The following is a 24,292-nucleotide window of genomic DNA, read 5'->3' on the forward strand; positions in this document are numbered from 1 at the left end:
ATGTACTATAGGTCATATAAAGTTGTCTAAACCTGTAAAACATGACACAGTTTCAAAACTATATGCTACACCTTAGGTCTCAGTTGATAACCTAGACATACATGTAATTCAAGTGTGGATTGCATATTTTAGACATTATTCAAGGTATTTTACTATTAGCATAGTTATGTGTACGATACTACAGAAACGAATGATATTTATTACAAATCGTCCAACAGATCGAATGTTAATACTACTCTTAAACTTTCTCAAAATAATAGTCCCAAAAGTTTATTTAAAGACAGACAAAATCTAGAAAGTAAAACACCGAGTTAAACCAACCCCGACAGTTAGGAAAAGGCTAGGCAGATGACGATAGACGAGAAACTAACAATGGGTTTGGAAATGTTGCTAATTTCGAAGACAAGAAAGATCTTGATACAAGAAATAAAACCAAAGTGTTTCACATATAATCAAACTCCAAACAAATGAAATAGCAACATTACTCAACTATCTTTTCTCAGAGCATGTTCCTACACAATATTTACACTGATCAATGTGAACTAAATTCTTCAGAAAACGGGGTCATGTCCGACCTCCCAGATTCCTCTTTAACTCTATTTATTAAACTAACTGACAGACATAATTGTAGTTCTGTCTTCGTACTGGTATCACAATTAATGTTTTTATAAATATTATTACTCGGTTCACGGTTGTCGTCAGCGAAATTTGTAATCGTTGGATTGGTTCCAATTGATTGTAGTATAACGAATTCAGTAGTAGCAAAAGTAAACCAGTTTGACCTACGTTTTCTTCAATAAGGTTTTCACAAAGGCAAATATCATCATCATCAACATTTTTTACCGTTCCACTGGGCACAGGCTTCTTCTCATACAGAGAAGCAATGAGCATTATCACCACGCTTGCATGGAGGATTGAGGAATTCAGGTTTCCTCAAGAAGTTTTCCTTGACCTCTACTGAGTCAGTGATGTCTAAGAATTAAGATACGCTTAGAAAGTGCAAAGCAAACACAATTACAGAATTGTACGTAAAAAAATATATAAAAGGCCACAACCCGAAATGAGAAACTGATAAATGATGAAGAAACAAGTAAAAGAGGAAAATAACAAAGTAAGAATGTTAACGATATTGCAATTTTGTCTAATGCATGTAAATGATATTTCCTTCGAATCCTTGATCTACCAGCCTGTGTCATTATGAGGTCAAGTCTCTCGATAAAATGCCATATCGGTGGCGTTTCCTGACATTTAAAAGTAATCCGTGACTGTACCCATTTGAATATTACGTAATCAATTGTTGATTTATTTTACCTGGTCAATAACGCATTAACGGACATTATTTGAATTTGGATCGTAACATTTTTCAGTTGCTTTTTGGTTAATTTTGATACAAATTTAGCTCTTGGATGGTCAGAGAATTAACCACAACAAGAGATTTTTTTGCTATAAATTCTTTATCCTCTAGCTAGATTGTTACCTCACAATCATCATCTCATGTAAAATCATATATGAATCCACTGAATAACCACGCAACGCAATTACATCAATATAATCTCTCTTGAAATCAAGATTGTATGCGTAAAACTCTTACAAATGAATTCATCAAACTTTCTTTATTTTTCTCTTCAAAACTCCTCAACATCTTTATTTATATATGAGTCGTAAACCGCTTTCCTATTGGCTGTCTGTTTGATGACGTTATTTACATATATTTATGCGTACACGCAACTCGGCTGTTGTTAAACAAATCGTCTCGAGCCGTTTCGGACAGTTGAGTCACGCGCTAGGTTTAAACTTAGAGTATAACTGACTAAACCATGGTTAGTGTCGTGTTACATCAGCTTTTTTCTTTGTTTAGGGGTTTGTCTTGTAAAGACGGTAGTTTTTTACCTAATTGCTATTTGTATTTTAGTGTCGAACAACATCGATCACTTTATTATAATCAATTTTACCTGCTGTTTCCAAAAATTCAATAACTATTTCATTTTAAAATTCCTCATTTTTTTTCTTCTGAATCTTCAATATTCCTTAATTGTCAATTTGTTCTGTCCGAAGGAATTTGTCGTACAATCTTATTAAGTCCATCACTTCCAATTTCAATATTCTTTTTTGTAGCTACAATAAATCGAGCCTTTCCACGAAGTAAACAAGTAATTATGATGACTACTTATTTATTTACTCAGAAATTTAACGACTTCAGATATTTAATTTTTCAATTACCTCCGACCTACCACGGGTTGGCCTCCAATCTTCAAAATAAAAACATTACGGAAAATATGCAGCTATATTAATTTATCAGGGCATTATGATCATAGTTCCTGAATGAGATTAAGGGGAAAGGCGCAATTATAAAAACGTGGTTACAAGATAAGGCCGACGTGTTGGCTTGGCTCTTGAGCAGTTGGACAAGTTTGAACAAGGCATAATCATATAAGCATAAGATGTTATTACACTTGTCTTCTTGTTGTATCCATTGCGGGTTGTTTGTAATTGCAGGCTCCAACATCAAGCAGGTATACATGCAACATAAGGTGTCAATTTACTCGTTACTTCTTATTTTACACCACACATTTTGTCATGAAGTCTATACTTATTGTGGCCGAATAAATATGCATAATGTCAGTCCTTTGCTGCTTTTAGTATCTCTGTCAGTGGAATTTTAAGTCCAAAGCCCAGCTCGTGGAAGGAAGTCATGGTTACGTGATTACGTGTTAACTGTGGTCATCCGGTTGAGACGTCAATCGTTCATCCTGATATTTTGAGTTTCGTTCTAACTTTGCGTTCTGGTGTAGCCTTCTTTTAATAACTCTATTATGTCCATTCTGGGACTAAGATTTTTGTCATTTGTAGTGTTTTTTTCGTGTTAGCACAATTTTGTGATAGCTCCTCAATCTTTGTCTGACCCATTTTGGTGAGGGTTTTCGTCGTCATTTTTTTTAAATTTCTCGAATACGTATATACGTATTCAAGAAATGTTTAAAACATTTCTTTCATTTCATTCATTCATTTCGTTCATTTCGTTTAAAACACTATATAGTGTCCAAAAAACAGTTGTATTATTTTTACTAGCTATTCCCAACAGTTTGACCAATATTTTGAAGAAACTCGTTCCCGCACCAATTTAAATCGGTTCAATAGTTTTGGTGTGAAACCCGGACAAACACAAGTAGATTAACTTAGGCATTTATAATACATACTAGCTTTTGCCCGCGACTTCGTTCGCATGGAATAGTGACTTCCGGCATATTTTTGGTTTGACCAATAGATGGCGCTATATGTCCGGAATAAATTTTATTTTCATTTTTTTTTTTGAAATAAAAACTATCCTATGTCCTTTCTCAAGTTCCAAACTATGTCTGTACCAAATTTCACACAAATCGGTTCAGTAGTTTAGGCGTGAAGAAAAGACAGACAGACAGACAGAGTTACTTTCACATTTATAATATTAGTTAGGATTAGTAAAATTTCAAATTTTAAAAGTCGTGGTGGCCTAGTGGGCAAAGAACCAACCTCTCGAGTATGAGGGCGCGGGTTCGATTCCAGGTCAGGCAAGTACCAATGCAACTTTTCTAAGTTTGTATGTACTTTCTAAGTATATCTTAGACACCAATGACTGTGTTTCGGATGGCACGTTAAACTGTAGGTCCCGGCTGTCATTGAACATCCTTGACAGTCGTTACGGGTAGTCAAAAGCCAGTAAGTCTGACACCAGTCTAACTAAGGGGTATCGGGTTGCCTGGGTAACTGGGTTGAGGAGGTCAGATAGGCAGTCGCTTCTTGTAAAGCACTGGTGCTCAGCTGAATCCGGTTAGACTGGAAGCCGACCCCAACATAGTTGGGAAAAGGCTCGGAGGATGATGATGATTAGTAAAATTTCAGTCGTGTATTGTCGTAAATATTTAAAAGCTAATCCATGGTGCATCTACGTCTACGTTAGCAGAACTTGTTTCACTCAATTGATTCTTACTACAAGCGTGGGATGAAGTTACAACATTTTCCTACATTCCTTAGTAGTAAATAGACGCGAATTCATGCTTGGCATAAACAATCGTTTTATGCATCTGTTGTGTAATTCTTGCATAATATTGTCGATGGCGGTATTAAATGGAGTCTTTTTATGTGGGATGCAATTTTTAAAGATGATTATGAATTTCCTTCGTTTTAGTCTTTTTTATTCATGGCATTATCGTCTGCCTAGCCTTTTGCCGATATTGTGGTTGGCTTTCAGTTTCACTGGACACAGCTGTGCGTAGTGAAAATATAGTCACGCGGTCACCTATCCACGAACCGACACAGTTAAGATTGTATGTATGGACGTTTGTTCCTCTTTCATGCAAAAACTATTTAATGATTTTTTTATGAAACTTGGCAATAATGTAGCTTATATATCAGAATAAAATATGAGCTACTTTTTATCCATGAATGAGAAGTAGTTTTCACGGGATTCTGGAAACCGCTAGCGGAAGGTACTTCGTACCTAAAGCTGCATTGAATTAGGCCTTGCTAGTAACATTTGCTTATCTCAAGTCCGGTTATAAATAAAACGGATATAACATTTGACATTTAAACATATATAGCACAAGGATTTTGTATATCTGGTTAATTGACAAGATAAGGACCTGCCTCCACGCCTCAGACAGGAATTGCGTTCCGTTCTACGTTTGCAATGGGTCTAGGTAATGGATTGTTATTGCTTTGTTAGTTTCTATGGGTATTGAATATCTTGAATCGATCTAACAGAGTTTGATTATTGGAAGCTTATTTAGATAATCTGTAGTAAATTATAAATTTTCCGTTAACAATACACCACTAATATTTATTGATTTGTATCCGTACCCCTTTGGCTGTGTTATAGACCACAAAGTAGGAATGTTGTGTACGGAATACGATAATTATAATAGCTTATACTTTCTTACAATTATACAGTTTCGTCTAAAAAAGAATTAAATAAATAAATAAAATACACAATTAAAGTATCTGACATAGGAAACAGGTGGTCTTGTCGCTAACAGCAAATATTATTTACTCATGTATTACATATACACTATATAATTTCAGACATAAATTCAAGGAACTATTAATGAGCCAACGAAAGGATGATCCGATGACAATGAAAGCTCGGATAATGCTAATACATACTTGCGTAGTATACACATACGTACTTACTAATGCGCGTTCATCAATGCGCCGTCCTCATCAAACAAAGGGTATTATCTCCTTATGTAGCTATAATCCGAGCTGAAAACATTCTAGTTCATATACGTAGTTGAAAGTACTGATTATCTAATCGATTTTGCTATACATATCCTTGTACGCGTCTGCTGGAAGAGATTTCATTAGAAAAAAGCAGTACCTTTGTACTATTTTATGTTACCTCTACTTCTTTCATGTGTTTATTGTGTACATAAATGGTTATCTATATACAAGGTGTTGATTTGCATTTGTGCCATACTTCAGAAGGAGGTCATAAAATACGTAAATATTCGATTGGAATTACAGTGGACGGGACGGGGGGGGCTAATATGTACTGCTTTTTTTGTTATTGTAATGTCGTAGTATTTCCGAAGTAATCCAATTTTATGAATGAAAATTATGAATAATCGTTGCGTATGCTTTGTGTTTGCGTTTGCGTGAGGGCGCAGCACGGTTTTAAGGCCAGTAACACACGCGTCAAGTTCAAATACGGCTAGATGACATTGACGGAATTCCGAAAAAAAAAAAAATACGCACCAATTTTTTTATTGATTTGGGTCGAGAATCATTAGCATAATTACATCCTTGACTATGGCACGGATGCAAATCAACAGCTTGTATATAAAAATGAAACCCGCTTTCCGTTGTCACGACATAACATGAAAATGGCTTGACCAATTTGGCTGAAAATTAGAGGGGAGGTAACTTAGACCCGGGAGGAGGTTTTAGGTTTTTGTCACCATCCGGTTACAGGACGCGGGTGAAACCGTGGGCGAAAGCTAGTATAGTGCTTGTATGCCGTTAATTTTAAAACAATAGAAAATCAATTGTGTCTTTGGTATATTAGCACTCGGGTAAGGGAAATGAATTATTAAAATTATGCGAAAAAGTGGTACTCGGTACATCGGCAACCACAATTATTGCAAATAATATGGAAATTACCCCAATTTTGATTATAAGAGTAAAATTTAATTCGATTTAAATAAAACTACTTTTACGGATTTTATCGCGGTTATATTAATATTGTTTAATCCCGACGTTTCGGATCCTTTACAGCATCCATGGTCATGTGTGGTCATCGTTTAATTCAATATTAATAAAACAAGAAACGCCATACTTAAAATTGATGTTCATTGAGATATTATCCTAAAAATACCTTCCGCGTACAAGAGAAAAAATAATAGCCCTAATTAAGGTGATTTTAATAAAGCCTCCTTGATACGATAAAATAGCATTATTATTTTTCAAGTAAAATTGGCCTTTTGTGGGAAGAGACGGTTAATTGGTCTAGTAATTAAATATTTTTTAATTATGTCTCTTCAATTTAATGATAAGGGCCATGTGCGCTTCAACAAGCTTATGTTTTAAAAATATATTCTGCGTGTATGTGAACATACAATTCGTATACAAAGGTTTTAGTTTTTGTTGAGTTATATCGTTACTTATTCTCCTCTATTCATTTATTTTCAATAATGTTCACCTATATTTAAAAATATTTTGCAAATATTTAGTCAAAACTGCTGCCTGATAAAGGACACATACCTTACATTATGCCCGGTTGCGAGAAGTACTTACTTAGTACATTCCGGAACGCGCGAGAAACCGCAGGGTACAGCTAATACGCTATATTCGTTTTCGTACATTTGTCAATCTAATTAAAACACAAATACTTGATCAAGAAGACCCACTACAAATCAACCCATTTATCCGCCATTATTCTCGAAAATTGGGAAGTCCTAGTTATTTCAAACCGAAATTCAATTTCATCAGTTACGGCGTGAGATGCCCAAAGTCACGGAGTAAAGAAAGATGAAAGGAGATACCATAATGCAGATAGGTCAGGCGCTTTCTTCTAGGTCAAATACGTACGGTGTGCATGACCAAAACGATCAGTTACGAATGATATAACGAAGCGTTCTCGTTCTTTGTGACGTCAATCAAAGATTTTTGGTATTACAAAAAAAAATTAGGTTCAAAAGAAGACGCACTTTAGCGCTCTACTTTCTTAGGAGATTTTCCGTTATGTCACCTCTGCTTGTAATTCTGTTCTCCATGCCCGATGTAAATAATTCTCTGTTCTTGTTGGTGTTGCCATTTGCAAGGTTTCCCATTAACGAAATGGTCTCGGCTGGCGGTTGTCCGTTGGTGGTCTGAGACCGTTCACTTCGCTATTAAGTGTAATTGCTATAAGCTTTTAGACTGTATTTACTTCTCTATTTTATATGGCCTGTAGGCTGTTTGTATTTTTTCTATTGTGCCTGTATGATTTGAGAAAGATTTCGGTGGTTTTTTGTCCCATAATCAGGTCATCCATGTATTTTTTTCGTTGACACTTTTTCGCAACATATCTATTATATCTATTCCCGTAACTTTATTATTTTACCTACTCCCTACGTATGGAGATTTGCTAAAGATATAATGTTTCCATAGCTTCATATTTGACGCTATGTTTATTTTTTACTCTCTCTTCATAACATTTTTCTACAGCTATGTTGGTCTTTTTATAAAACTCCCTTTGCTCTGTCGCCTGTAGTTATTTTCCTGAAGCAGAAATATGCTTTGAAATATCTCGAGTTACACTTACATCATTAGTATTTATAAAACCAGGAAACTGGACTCTTTATACGAATGTGATTCACTCAATATGCCCCAGTATTATTTTGAAAAAGTTTATTTACGAGGTGACGGAATATTCATGTTTTGCGTTTTTCACCCTTTGACTTATTTATAAATCTAGACTTATTATTTAATCTACACATCATCATCATCATCATCAGCCTATCGCAGTCCACTGCTGGACATAGGCCTCTCCAATCTACACATAACAATGACATAAGTCACTAGCTGTTTCTGGTTACACCTGAGTTCCGTGGGATTTTCTTCTTGTAAACAACTAAAAACCAATAACATTCCTTTCTGTTGGTAAAAGGTTTTGAAAATCGTTTCTGTAATCCCCTAGAATATCACGAACTGACAATAGACACGTCTTTTTATCGTAAAGATGAATAGTTATAAATAGTATTATGTAAATTCCGTAATCATTATTAACTCTCAAAACGAAAACTATTCCGGTCCATCATCCACTTACCAATCTATCTATGGACAAATACACTTCAAAAACTAATCAATTCATTAATTATAATATTTTTATGCTAGCTGAAAATACCCAGCTCAGTGACATTATACATTTGAGGAATTCCCTCGCGAACTGACTCATCCTTTGGGTGCGTGCCAAATCGTTAGCAAGCCTCACTCATAACAGACTAAAAACTATAAATATTGTTGAAATGTTCTGAAGAGATCGTGTGAAGCATCCTTATTTAATGTGTAACGTTTTGGCCAATAGTCTAGAGTCTATGAAATTTAAATTTATTTAGTGGCAGGAAAGCCATTGCCAGTTTTAGATTTTATGGTTTCAAGCATGTTCTTATTAAGTTAGAGCCTACTTTCCTCTGGCTCTCTTACCTGGCTTCTTAGATGAATCCGGTGTATGAACTGGTGATTTCTGCTACTACTATATAATAAACTAGCCGTTTTACCGCGGTTTCACCCGCGTCCCGTGAGAGCTACTGCTCGCACCGGGATAAAGTATAGCCTATGTTACTCGCAGATAATATAGCTTTCTAATGGTGAAAGAATATTTAAAATCGGTCCAGTAGTTTTTGAGTTTATCCATTACAACCAAACAAACAAACAAACAAAGTTTTCCTCTTTATAATATTAGTATAGAAGTATAGAAAAGCAAACTTTAGGAGCATAAAATTATTTGACGCGAGCTGTATTAACTATGTTTAAACCATGTATTAACAAAGAAATGAATCTGATCAGTCCTTTACAAAAATTGTTGTTTTCAAACTCAATAAAAATATTCCTCAATTATCTGTAGAACCTTGTAAACAGGCGGTCAGGGAAGAGAAAAAATACGCCTTTGTTGTATTTAAACTGTCGGGTTTTTGTAGGATTGTCATTTCTCATGCAATTAACTGCTGAAGGCCGAGATGCTAAGCTAAGACAAAGAAACGGTGTTAATAAACTTTATTCAGTTCTCGAACAAATCTCATATATTTTTCTAGAAAACGCTTCGTTTAGATTCCTTTAATTTTTCATTTATTTAGGCGGTTTTGCTTGATGTAAAATATCATAGTGTCCCGTCATCCTGTGTCCGCTCTATGTCATCAAAATTCTTCATTTTAATCGTGAAAAGGAGAAAACTATTGAAGTTACGTTACGGAGAATACAATGTCTAACTTCCTAAAATAATGAACGCTGTGATCATTACACTCTTTCTTTATTTTATTTAATTGTTCTTCGACAGCAATTTCCAATAGCAGCACAGAGAGTAGAATTTTTAAGTATCTTCTGTAATTCGGCAATTCTATTCTTTTGTACATAGCTGATTTTAGTCAAAATTGCTTTTCAATATTATGTTCACCTCTTTTCCTACACTCTCGGGCATTGACTTCTATACTTCCACTACTAAAATAAAAAAGGACCTAAGATTTTTCCAATAGATGTGAATGACCTGCGTAACGACTGTTTCCCCCGGGACTCGATTACCACGTAACAAGGATGTTCCTACTTTTATTGTTTATTTATAGACCACCATTGAACTAAATAAACAACAATAACGAGTGTTTATTGTGTGAAGAGGGAATTCTCTTTATAATAGAGTTTTGTTGAGTTATTGAAAACGGAATAATGGGCGGCCATCTTGTGTTTATGGTAACGAAGATGGATATTTTCATAGATATTAGGTTACCTATTATATTATAATAAACAGGAAATATTTTTATTAGTTTCTTCTCCTGAACTACTAGACATACTAGAAAAAATATTTCACTGTTGGGAAGCTTGACAATGTCCAGTAACTTAGGCTATATTTTATCCAGGTACGGGACGCGGGACACTGGTAAAACCGCGAGAAAACAGCTAGTTTCTTATAAGAGACATTTCGATATGTTTTACATTAAGAAAGTATTTATTTTTAACCAACTTTCTCAATTTTACGAAGACAAAACTTTTGACCATGACCATTTGAAATCTCAATTCTTCAAGCAGTTAATTCCATAGACAATAAAACAATCCTTTAGCGTAAAACCTTCACAATAAAACGCAGTACGTGTCAGAAACACCCGCAATTGTTTTATAAAAAAAAAAAAAAAAAAAACAGAACACGATAAGGCTTCGGCAATTCTATTGTGTTGCCAGCCTATTGTTGTCCTTTCCCTGCACATGACACTTGTCAACTTTGTCATTCCATTGGGCAACGCGTCTGTGTTGCCATTTGTAGAAACATAGTACGTACGTCAAACCAATGGTGACCTATATTTTTGCCCGCTGTTTTAGATGTAGTTTTAGGCTTAATTTTTTTAAACATAAGCATCTAATTTGTATTTTACTTTTGGGTAAGAATATTAACAGGATATTCTTATAATTAAAATTAGTCTATAATTTACATTAAAAATACACAAGTACAAGTCTAAATTGGTCCTAATCGCAGTCACACGTTTTTAATTTTTGGTTTTGATACTGTAATTTCCTGGAACAGAGGATTTTACTTGTTCATGCCATTTAGTTGTCAATTGTCCTTAATTGTCAATTGAGATATGTCGGTTTATCACTGGCTGCATACAAACATTCACCCATTTACTATCCTCCACTTTTACAGAGCATAACAAATATTATTGCTGAGTTCATTCATAAAAGTATTAGGTACTCTATATCAAAGTAAATAACTTTGTACAATTTGTACACTATTTACCAAACTCTAATTCTTTCACTTTTTGACAATCAAAAATGTTCTGTCATGTCTATATTTTCCCCTAACTCACAAGCACTTTAACCCTTACAAACTTCTTTCACAATGTCTTCCATTCTTCGCGTTCCAGTTCAATTTCGCTTCAACGTTGTGTATATTTTCGTCCAACCGATCTTGTTACGGCGGTATTTGAGTAACACTCCACAGTTTGTAACCCGAATCAATCGGCCGCTAACCGCTTGTTTAGATACACTTCTCTTTGAAAATCTAGTACACTAAGAAATCTGCTGTCTGTAAACTTTAAGTCGGCCGATAGTTTGTTTGGGCTCATGATGTTGATGATATCCTCCTAGCCGATTAACGCCTACAGCGGCTGTTTTCATGTACGGAGATTAGCCAACTGCGCAGGACATATACAAGTATTTTCGCAGACACAGGTGCACTTACTATTCCCTCACTCTCATAGCCCGTTGGGACGCAATCCGAGACCACCGGAGAGAGATCAGGCGCAGGACCAACATAAATCAGTATGAAAACGAATGATAGTACACATATTACAAAGATCAGGTATTTAGCCGGTATCAGACTAACTAAAAACTTTGATTGAAATCAAGATGCATTTAAACTTTTTCGCCAATCATCTGGTCAACTCTCGGCCGACTGTTTAGTCTGCAGTTTGTTTGGTACTCTTGAGATTTAAGCTTCTCTTTGAGAATCTAGTTCACTAAGCATTTGTAGTAAGAGATAAATATTGAGATATGTTTGTGTGTGATCTTGCGTTGATTTAGATTAAGCTGTATTTTGTTCGCGTTGATGTAACCTAAAAATGTTTTGTACTATCTATGGTTGAATCAGTATTTGTCATGTAGGGAAAGATTGTTAGGTTTATTTTATAACACTAGCTTTCACTGGTTCTAAAAGCGTCCCGAAGGAACCACATTATGCACCCGGATTAAAAGTATCTAAATAGCCTTCTTCTATAAATCTAACACTGAAAGAATTTTTGAAATTGGACCAGTAGTCCCTAAGACTATCGCGTTTAAAAATCTTTTCAGCTTTATAATATTAGTATAGATTTTCAAGCCTTTGGGAGATGTAAAAACTAAAGCAATATTTACATACGTCTCTGTATCCCAATTTCTAGCTTTCCCTTTTCCTAGATAAGATGATGGATGTACAAAGAATACAAGATACATTATGTTATTTATCGCCGCGACCTTTTCGCTAACAATGTGAAGCACTATAATCACAATTACATTAACCCACATTTGCGAGATTAAAACGTTACTAGGAGGGATGCTGAGCCTATATATGTTTACATAGATGTAGCCAGGTGTCTTGTAGGGGAAGATGTTTCTATTGTTATAATGGCGTCTCTTAACTTAATACATAATAGGTAAATGTAGATTTGTCGAGTTTCTGTGTTTGTAAGTTTGCTCATAGAGAATTATACACATAAGAAGATTTTAGAGATATTATATTAGCCGACGACCAGGAAGAGTTGTATATTTTTCTTAACGTATGCCGTTCAACTGAGCTACGGCCTTCCCCATAATGTCCCCAACTATTTCTGGAGGAAGCTCGCTGTGGTTAATTGACGAGGAAAGACTCCAGGTCTTCTCCTTAGCATTTCCTTGGTCTGCCTCTGGATCACCTTTTTGTATCTTGAATACTTTTATTTTTTTCATTATTTAAATAACCTTTGGCATTTTCATACGAAGTATTAATCTAGTCACAACTATATAATAATCTCAAAACATGACATTTCGTAAAACAAAACCTAAACTGCCGAATTGCATGTACTCCTTCAATTTCATGCGCGCCTAGTAACGCAACTAGTTTGATAACCGTGTTTCATTGTATTACCCGACTGTGTAACACTAAATGGTAGTAAACATTATGAAAACAAGACGAGAGAGTTCCCAACTTCTGTGTGTAAAGAGTATGCATTGTGAAACTGTTAAGTAGGTCGAGAGTATGAAAAATATACCTAGCTGTAGGCCTGTTTATAAGGTTCAAAATGGTAACTGAAACTTGTAATATAGTCTGTTTTACTTAACTATTTTAATTAGGTATACCTAATATTATATTTAAAGAATTCTTAATCCATTTATAAATAATATAAAACACAATCTTTCGTCTTGTCTGTACGTCTGTCGGAAATAAATTCAAAAATATGGAACCAATTCGAAAAATTATTTCAGTGTAGATGGCTCGTTTATCGACGAAGGTTAGAGGCAATTTTTTATCCAAATGACGGAAGCTAGTACAAACATACATGTACAAAAGTGATAGCCTAAAAGCCACCACTAATTAACCAAAACCCGACATAAACTTGGCATCTTTCAAATACTCGAACTCGAAACTTGGCTCGCGCCCCCGAACTTGGCAAACACACGCCCCTCATTGGCCTATTAGGTCGCGTTACGTAGCAGTTCCTATTCAAAGCCTAGTGATGATATTAACAAGTTCTACCAAACTTGGCCAAGTATTCGTACCTACGGATTTCGGTTCGATTAATTTCTGTAGTTGCGAAGTTCGCAGTTAGAAGGTTTTGCTAGTTAATGAGGAATCTAATTGTGTAAGTTTGGTGGTATGAAGAAGGAAAAACAAATGAAAAAATTTGCCTACGAAAGAAGTCGTGTTTGTCAATGAAAGAAACAAAAAACAATCAAGTGATTCCAAAATTAAAACCCCAATACTTACTCCATACTTTTTATTCACAGCATTATTGCAAAACGTAAAACAAAAGACGGGATTGCTTTTTCGCGTAATCCCACAGGACACAGTCAAAACGAAATATAGGTACGCTTATGACAACCCGATCCTATGATATACGGAAACAAGTACATATATCAAAACTGTGATGGATACCGACCATCTGTCAAGCTAGGCCCCAGCGTAACTTGCCAGTTATAAGGACACATACACTTGAATTATTACCTCTCATTTGCAAACTGTACTCACGAAATTATACCTCTTATACAAACCTTAGGCTACATATAATTCGTTACATGTACTTTGACTTTCACTATAATAAAAATGATAAATATACTTCCCCTTCTAAAGCCTTAAGGCAAGTAAAGTTTCTGATGTCCGGTAAGATATAAAATGTTGCCTTAAAACACGTAATTTTTATTAAATGAGTTACATATCCGACTGTTTTTTCGTAATTATAGGCTTGCAACATTTTATATCTTGTCTGCGGTGTCTGCAAGTTCGTTGTGAACCAAAGTTATATTTTCGAAACTAAATACATGTTCCGGCTACCCAAGTAGTGTTACACGTGATCGTGACACACGTTCATTTGATAATTAACGACAAAAGAAGTCATCCTGTTAATCTCTTTGCTTAGTGGGGTAGTCAGACTTTTAATGACTTTCATCCACCTCTGTTCCCTCTAGAACCTTCTGCATACTAGAATCGCGGTAACTATCTCGAACAATCCCGCAGACCCGACAGGGACCACTGAGACGATTATTTTAGTATTAAAAATGTCTCATTCACAATCCATAAAACCATTAATGAATCTTAAACAAGCTAACTTCATTTGACATCTTTAACTACTGTTCCAAATCTCGGACTATTCAAACTATCTGGGACATAGTGCTATGCAGTTGCAAATGGTCGGCTCCCGGAATTACCGCCGCATCTGGCCTGAGACAGCTGTTAGGCTAAAATAATGGGAGAATGAAATTCAATTTGGAGAAGCGCTATTAATGTTATTTATTTAATTATAGAAAATTATTTGAACTTGTTTTTAGACGCATTTGTAAAGCAGAAGTAATTTGTAACAGATTATAACGATCTCTGAAGGGATTTCGAATCAAACAATTAGTTTTCGCATGATATTATGACGTACCTATAAAGGATCATTCCTTGTACTACAAATATTAGGTACAATGGACGTCCGGCTAACTATAGAGTCGTGCACTTAACCAATGTATCGTCGCCTTAGAATAGAAACCACGAAAATTACTTCGTTTTTGCTCAAAATTTTATTTCATTTCTAGAAAGATAACGTCGCATCACACATTCTTTAACTTCCTCCTCAAAAGTAACATCTTTCTCACCCACAAGGTTTCTCTCAAAGGCGTCGAAATGCTCCTTTGTTCCTAAGTTACTCAGTGTCTTCACAAAGTCATCAGTGAACAATTTCCAACACCTAGCTACTAGCACTGCATACGGTATTAGGAGACCATGTAAGGGACAACTACCAGCCGTCAATTTCCGTCGATTGTCACTACCAGGGTTATTTGATACTTTCCTACAATCTTTTAAGTTGGCTCAATTTCTGGAAAGAATTATTCATTAGAATCTATGGAATTATGAGTGTCCCTTTTCGTTTTTATCGTCTATTGTAGTCTGGAGTCTAGACTTGAAAACTTCAAAATGCTAATAATTTCGTCTAGACCGCCTTAAAGAAATTTTTGACGAATCATCAATGAGTAATTTTAGAATACTAGCTTCTGTCTGAGGTTTCACCCACTGTACCTAGGGAACTACTCCGCGCACCTGGATAAATGGTAATCTTCCTCGATAATTGGGCTATCTAACACTGCAAGAATTTTTCAGTCCTGTATTTTCAGTATCAAAACAAACAAACTCTTCAGCTTTACAACATCAGTATAGATGACCAAAACAATGATAAAACAACACTGAATCATAAAAACAGTATTTTTGCGAAATAAAGCGCGACTTCCGATAAAAAACATGATTTGGTACAAATGTATTTTAAATGAGTCGGCAATGTTATCGGCGGGGAAGAGGTAATGACTATAAAACATAACTTTCAAGGTCTGCAGAGTTCGGCAATAAAGTACTTTTCATTCATAATAAATACGTCACTTGACATCAAATATTTTTATCATTTAATATTAAATGAAGTTATCTAATCTATGGAATAACAAAATATCTCTCGCTTATCAAGAAATTTTCGGAAATAAAAATTGTATTATCATGAATCTTAGCTGAGTTTAAATCATTTCAATCCGCTTGCTGGATATAACAGTACCATTTAGAATCAGTAGAAATATAGTAGTTTTTAAAAGAGCAAAGGAAAAAAAAACATAAAGCCTCTGTGGCTTTAATTAATAAAGGTAAACAGTATCCAAGTATTAACAGTAAAAACATAAATATAAACAACATTATTTACGTGGGATTTATTGATTCATAATAACTTAATCATCGTAGTACGTGGATTGAGGCACGCTCTTCCGTTGCGTATGCGCATCCTACACTCACAATGTTGTTGACCTAACAGTGACAACAGCCGTTAATATTATTGCTTTTTTTTCATATTTGCAATTATGTATAAAGTTAATGCATGTTAGGAAGAGCTCGTGGCTAAATCAAAACTGCGAGGATCTATTGATCATAATGTTAAGCAACACGCGGTCGGTCCGTGGTTGGGTGACCATCTTGTCATGACGAGTTCTTCCGTGTTAAGTTAAAGAAAGTCAAAAGCCAAGATGTCTGACAGACTCTGCTGGTTTGACTGAAAGTCGACTCCAACATAGTTTGGAAAAGGCTAGTTAGTTGATGAATGATAATATATATCTTTTAGCTTAAGTATGTTTAGACATACAGATAATAATGGACCTCTTCATACAAAATGGTTTAACAACAGTAGGTAATGCATCGATGATGCACTGATTGATTATAAAGATAAGATAGTATTCATTCTTTTGGGAAACCCCTCACGGAAAACAAACAATGCAACGGTATTACCGGAAAAAATATGTATCGAACCACAAATGATGACACCGTTAATTATAATTATTAAAAACAAAACACAAAAGATATAAAGATGCAAATAAAACTGACTACAGTATTATACCTAAAACCTCTCCTAAGACTAAAAAAAATTGTTCAGCCAAACGTGAAATAATCGCGCACAATACATACGGGTCAAACTGAGAGCATTTTTGAAGTTGTTTAAAAATATTTAAAACCATTAACAGAAAATCCAAAAATAGACAAAGATGAACTAGAATAACTATTAAATAACTTAGTAGTTAATCATCAGCTATTAAACAGGAATGTTGAACTCATCCCACACAATGACAGCGCAGTGTCAACAAGCATTGATTTCGTTTCAATTTCAAGAACCACCGGTGTGTGAGTCAGTCTGTAGCAGGGATGGTGAACCTTTACTTACTGTTTAATTTTTTATATTTGATATCGTGTGTCTTCACAAAAAATTACAATATTTAAAATAGGTACAAAGAGACCAATGTCAGAAAATATTTGACCATTAGAATGCTCGAGTATCTAAATAACATATATGCTCGATGTGCATATGGGAAGGAGTTCCCTTATGACGTGGGTGAAATTAAGAGAAACAAAACAAGTTTATAGCAATATAATAAAGAGGAAACTTTAGTAACATAGGTTTGTAACTTTAGTATTGGTATCGCGAGAAACAAGTAGTTTTACATGATGTCAATGGCAATAAATAAGCTTAAAAATAATAACATGCCCAAGCTATTTTTCTGCATACCACCATTGGCACGTAAGCCATTGGTTCACAATCCCTGGTCTATTGTAATAATAATGTCATACGCATCGAACGCTTCCGTTGATTCAGTCCTTTCGATGGCTTCCTGTGACTCCTAACTCAGAGCCAGCTCGTATTTTGTTTTATTGTTCTAAAGTACTATAATATCTCCATTTCCTATGGTATGGTATTACATGAATGCAGCTGTTAGGTAAGACCACCTAGCAACTGGAAAAAATGTTCTGTATGGTTTTAAAGAGAAACTATATCATTGTTATCATGGTTTTTCTAAATTCGCTGGTAATTTGCAAAAACTTGATATAGTTCGGCAGAGATTGATTTAAGTCCAGAAAAGTATGTAGGACCTGCTTAGCAACTTTTACATTCGTCTATGAATAAATGAGGTTCCATAAAACCCAAAACTATTTCATTTTTAGATTTCACAACATCTCTCTTACCATGTTTGCTATTTCCTTTTCCACCTTATCATTGTACTACATCAGTACATTAGCATGCCCGTACGCACATATATTAGCGTCCTGTCGGCTGTTTCCTGAGCCAGCATTTAGTATGCACCTCCATTCCACGACATCCGATACCGCCGCCATCACGCCCTCATACCAGGGGTTATCAATACCGTCAACGAGGCGTAGCGAAAATGCTGAATCATGGATAGGGTCACTCTGTTTTTGGTTATTTTGGTCTGTCACGATTTAGTTTCTTAAAATGGTTGTAGAAGCTGCGATCAGAGTTGACACAAAGTTGAAGTTTAACAATACTCTCGTTAGTTTGAACTAGTTTTATGACTCACATAAAAATAAATAGTTTTGTATTTCCCCTTTAACACATGTAGCCAGGAACAAGCCCATTAAATCCACGCCAAATGTTCGCAGATCCTGTTATAGTTTAAAAAAATTGTAATAAAACACAAAATCACAGTTTTATTACTAGCGCCGCTTGGCTTCTGTGAACTGCAATTTGTCGGTCACCGTCCCCAATTCCATTAATTAATGTAGAATTCACAAACGACGATAGAAATTGATAAAAATTGTCTCATTTAGCGTAAACTCGTTCAAACGGTTAAAGTTCATTAGATCGTTTGTAATTTGCTTTGACATATTTTTTTATTTCGTCAATTTCTTTGCTAGTCCCTTTTTAATCCCTTTATTTATTCAAAATATTATCCTCTTCCTAATAACGTTTAAAACTCAGAAAAACAACCGTAAATTAGTAAACAAAATTGACTTCGTTAAATTCCAGGAAAATTACGTATTAAACGTTCGAGGAAAATGAAAATAATCAAAAAATATTATTTCTAATTCACTTAACGTCAAACGGTACCATTTGAATCATCGAAGTAGTCACTCTGGATTTATCTATGGTTCCTGTAGACGCTTCGCATGATTGATTGCGTGGGCGCGTTTGTTATGCACTTTTCATTTCAACGTTTAGTATATGAATAGCTAGCGGATGCGACGGACGTGTCAAGTGATTGTCTCGAATTACCAATAACGTTAAGCTGCCGTGTCACATTTCAATTAGTGTCTGAAGATCTAAAGCTTATTTTATCGTTTAATTTTATTCTAGCATCGATAAAGTCAAGTGTTCAGTGAAAAGTGAAGTGATTATTTTCCACAATGGTGATGGAATCTGGTCAACAACAAAACGGGCGGTTTTGGCCTCTCTCGCCCCGTCTGTGGCGTCGAAGTAACGAATACTCCAAAGTGGTTTTCGAGCCTCGAAGACCTCCTTTATCTCCTATTGAAATCCGAAGACATGATAAGCTGGATACTACTCCAGACTTACTTCGAACTAAGAGTTATATTAAGGACAGGTTGGATCATTTGAATTTGGAGGAGAGGATAATAGATGAGCGCAGATGGAGTGTAGACTCGAAGAAGCCGCCTCTCAAAGAGCAGAAGAAGAAAGAGAAAATGGAAGTCGAAGAAGTGGTGAAGTTGAGAGTTAAGAAGCAGAGGCAGCCAAGACCGAACAGTCTTCAGCTGTTACTCTGTCCTTCGAGCTCTGGGCATTATAGCAGCAACACTTGGAGATATACCAGGGTCCGGTCGAAAAGGTGCGTTGAGTTAGTATGCTTTTTTAACCCTTTATTTTTACATTATGATTTTCGTGCAATTCACATGTGTGCTAAACTAAACTTTGAACCGTTAATCTTTTGTTTACTCTGAAAAACAATGTGGTTACTATCACAAAGATACTATATACCAACGATATCATACACATTAATATTAACAGTGTTTCGAACGATTGCTTAACGTCTTTAGTTTTGTGCTAGCTGTTTCTCCGTGGATTCACCTAAGTTCTAGGAGCACCATTTCCCGTAAATGGGTAAAAACTAACCTATGTTCTTTCTCATAATACTTCTACACAGTTCTGTGTGCCAAATATTTAATCGGTTCATCAGTTTTGACGTGAAAGCCCACTTTGGCATTTATAATATTAGTAGGATTGTTATGCAAATAATGTGTGTCTCTGTATAAGCCTACGTCTTCAGGTGTGGGCCCAAATGTTTCAAGGTATCCAACCTTAAGTATATGTTATGCAACATAAACACCTGTTGGACTTTCAATGATGGGATATAAAAAATCGATTAGCATTGTTGATCTTACCATAAATGGACAAAGAATTCTGTCAAGCCCTTTGTCAGTATTGGAGATTACTTTATTAGTGTCGAAATGCTTTGCTATTAAGTTGTTTTTATTAGAAGTTTATTTACTGAAGCTTTCGAAAGATTGTTGTGTTCCGGTATATAATTTGGGAAAAGTTTCACTTGGTGATCTATTTCTTAAAATATATGAATATCGATGTTTGAATTTTGATTATTCTTCATTGTAGAAATACCTTATAAATCAGACTGATAATATTGCAATAATTAGTTGCGATTTGTGTGTGATCTATAAATTCTAAAAAAGTTTTGTGAATTTGTGATGCTGATACTGGACCAATTTTCAAAATTCTTCAACTAGTACAAAGCTACATTAATTTCGAGTGTCATAGGCAATATTTTATCCAGTACCAACTGTAGGATTTTTCTAGCCAGCTCTAAAGAGAAACTGTTTTTGTTATTACTTTCATTGAACGTTAGTTTATCGAACTTACGATGTTTTGATCAACGCATGAAATTCTAAGCGTGCACGTTAATTATTATCTGATCATTCACATTTGTAAGTGGCCAATTATTTTTCACTTTCGCGCTAACATGTAGCATTTAATCTTTAATCGTGGTTTTATAGTAAATTAGCTTCTTTAGTATTTAGAGATCGGCTTTCTCGCATATTTCTAGTGCATGTTTTTGTGTTGATAGCAAAGTAATATAAGTAGTTTCTAATTTCTTCTTTCCGTCCTTCGTCAGAGTAAAGATCGCTTTGTATAAAAGATTGTTCATCATATAATATAGCATTTTAGTACTGAAAATTCTTAAAAGATCAAACTAGTTAACTTTTTTTGTAAATCAAGTAATCAAGTGTATTTATCCAAGTCCCGAGGGAACAACGCCTCGTATGTGATTAAAAATTGCCCAATACCTACATCGGTGCGTAATTTCTCAATCCGTTCAGCCGTTTCAGCGAGAAAGCGTTACAAACAGACCCACTTTCGCATTAATATTACTATGATGGGAATTGATACAGCATTTCACCAGAATACAAACTGTTACCATACACAAACTGTTCTCAGAACCCATGCAGCTCCATGTCACTTACGCCATCTTGTTTGTGGGTGTCGTGTAGGCGTAACGAGTTGACAACACCCCAACATATGTAGTTATCAGTACGGCCCCTTGATGTTAAGCAACTTGACGAAATAATCTCTTAACTCTTGATATATAAGGTAGAACCGTGGAGAATATAATGACTAGCAGAGGTGCCGTACCGAAACGGAAAATCGCCTAAGAATGTAGGGCGCCAAAATGCGAGTGAGCGTGGATGAGGAACGTATATTGTTTTCGTACTTATATGCCTTCTTCGGACCTGACCATTTTGGATAATACCAAAAATCTTTGACAGATGGCTCAAAGAACCCGAACGCCTCATTAGTTCACTCGTAACTGATCGTTTTAGTCATGCCCACTGTATGAATTTGAGCCAGAAGAAGGCCCCTGACTTATCTTCCTTATGGCATCTCCGCTTTCTTTCCTTACTCCGTGGGTACAACTTACATTTTCTTAAAAGCCGGAAAGCTTTAATAAATAACATTATCTGTAGTAAGCTTTAAGTGTTTATTTACGTAATATTGACTTGATGGCTTGAATTTATTGGTAGCGATAATTTTAATGTCGGCCATTTTTCAGTTAAATGAAACGATGTGAAATATTGTGACAGCCGTGACGGGGTCAATTTGCTTCTTTGGAGTAACGTTGTTTATTGTCTTTTGTTATACAAAAGATATATTAATTTAAATAGCTTCTGCCAGCTCTTTCACCCGCTTCCCGAAGGAATTACTTCTCGCACCTAAAAATAGCCTATGTATTATCCTGCTCTATAAGCCATATTACTGCCAAGTTTAATCAAATACATTAGGTAGCTTTTGCGTGAAAGAGGAACGTAGATCTTTCCATACGTACAAATATACTCGCTTTTATACTGCAAGTAGGATTAATATTAGCCTGTAATACTATTGTTCTATTTCGGCTTTGACTGGAAGCCGAAACCTCACAACAAATGTATAATTTCCATTCGGATCATATCAATAACGAATTTAACTGCAGTACTGTGCCAGTAATTCCTTAAAGTTTATTAGTATTAAAACAAAACATTACTTCTGATATTCGGACTACGGTTATTATAAACTATTATGAGTTAAAGTTATAAAGAACTTAATGTAACAATCACTAATATTACGGTTGTAAATATCAATTGACGTTTATGTATTGGGCAAAGGTTTTTGATGTGTGGGCGGCATCGAATTGTTATAGTGTTGTGCTCTGATGTTTATTGTTTTATAGTTTTGGCCTTATTATAAGACGAAACTGTCACCACATACATATACACAGTTTTATTGAATTACTGTTACCTACATTCGAATCTAAAAAAAAATTAAGATTGTTAAGTATGAAGTTTCTTGCCGGTTCATCCAAAAGCCCCACTCCCTTGGAACCGCGCACTTGCCTATAGAAGTTTCGTAAGAATCTGTGATAGGTTTACCTATTTATATCTAATAATTAAAACCTTTGAAAGTCAATGTCTGTTAATTAAATACAAATGATAAGTAAAGCCCTATTTTAATAATTTGGTTGGATGACATAAAAATAAGTTATAATAACAGTGAAGTCCGCAATAATCACAAATTAGTCCACAAACAAAATCCTCGGCCTAAAACTGTAGCACATTATAATTAGAGTTTCGGCTTTCGGCTATAAAAAGCCTTGTTATACAACACTAATTGTTAATAAGCCGTGACAGTTTTTATACGTATTAAGGCCAATGAGATTAAAATGCTTTATTACGTTTAATTATGAGTTGTCGTCCGCTCGGCTGTTTTGCATAATTTTGCTCGGAATAGCGATATGAAATATTGTATGTTCGCCATGCGAGGTTATTCTAACTACCTACGCCATAAAGGATAGATTAACCTAGTATTAGCGGGACAATGTGACATTTTTGATGAGAGTCGCAAAAAAGAAAAGTAACCTTATTTGGGAAGCCTAGGATTTTTTATTTACCAATTAGCAATCTATGTAATGGTATTGTATTTTATATATGTATCTTTATTTCTGCTTTAAAAAATCCCAAAATATTTTGAAGTTTGCAAAAACTTCTAGAATTATTCAGAAACTTAATCTATTCTAAACAAAACAAGGCCATCTGACACTAAACATCGAACCATAGACAATTCAAATGGCGCCTAAACGAAACCTACACTCTTCATCTTGAATAACAATTAAAATGAACTGTCAAATTCCATTGTGACACCCAGGCTGCCTACAAATGTCCTAGAAACTGCCAAACTCCTAGGCAATGTATGGCATATGACCATAAGTGTAGGAATGCGCATGATTCACTGTTAAATAACGGCCGGCGCCATTTCTAGATGTTCGATACTTTTTGGTCACAGTATTTTGCACAGAGGTTTTTTTTCGTGAGTGGTGGAATGCAATTGTGTGCTATTTATAGATCTTGCCTGGCTATAAGAGTGCTAAGCATATTTTTTATTGGGTTTATGTAGTTCTATACTAAGATTATGTAAGAAAAAAAAGCTGCTAAAGTACAAGGAAATAATAACATAACAATCTTAAAAAAGGAAAGTCCAATATTTGTTTTGAATCATCAGAGGAATTTAAATGGATTATTTCACAAGTCCAACAAAATTGCGGTTTTAAATGTCACAAAGCACTAACTCAACATTTTTATTAAAGTTACAGATAACTGTGGGTTGTACGATTACGAACAAAATGGTAGCTTTTTATAATATATTCTGGCAACACGGCGACACCTTCCATCATGGCGCTCAATATTTCCCGCGCTAAATGACGCTTTGCAACATAACACCCCCTTGATATATCTGACAATTTCTCTCTTAAGCCTTTGTTGTATTATGTAGCGGTTAGGGAATATGCTTACGTGAAGGAATACCTACTGCTTAATTTGTACATTGTATTTGGGCGTTCGTTTCTTCTTCGTTAATATACTGTTCTAAATCTTAGCGTTGAAGTACTTTTCAAATACAATTGATGGTCGATAAGAAGCCACACAGCTTCATAGGTAAATTTTACCTAAGAACTACTATTTATCTGTCTTCCCGCTGCTAAACAAGTTCGATAATTACACCATTTTTAGCGTATGTACATTGCAATTGCAAAAATAATATAAATGTCTGTCCCCTCT

The 24,292-nt window shown here is 35.1% G+C and overlaps 1 protein-coding gene across 8 annotated transcripts in view; it reads left to right on the forward strand.

The window, feature by feature from the left end:
• Positions 1 to 24,292, forward strand: part of LOC124641179 (focal adhesion kinase 1) — a 155,399-nt gene that overhangs the window by 92,164 nt on the left and 38,943 nt on the right. The window contains exon 2 of one of the 8 annotated variants that reach the window (XM_047179176.1): positions 19,038 to 19,527. The exons of the other annotated variants lie outside the window; for them this stretch is intronic. Coding sequence (XP_047035132.1) covers positions 19,088 to 19,527 — 440 coding nt within the window. The 5' untranslated portion in view covers positions 19,038 to 19,087. The remainder of the gene's footprint in view (positions 1 to 19,037; positions 19,528 to 24,292) is intronic. 8 annotated transcript variants of the gene reach the window in all.

Source organism: Helicoverpa zea, chromosome 22 (assembly GCF_022581195.2).
Source record: "Helicoverpa zea isolate HzStark_Cry1AcR chromosome 22, ilHelZeax1.1, whole genome shotgun sequence".
Classification (NCBI taxonomy): domain Eukaryota; kingdom Metazoa; phylum Arthropoda; class Insecta; order Lepidoptera; family Noctuidae; genus Helicoverpa; species Helicoverpa zea.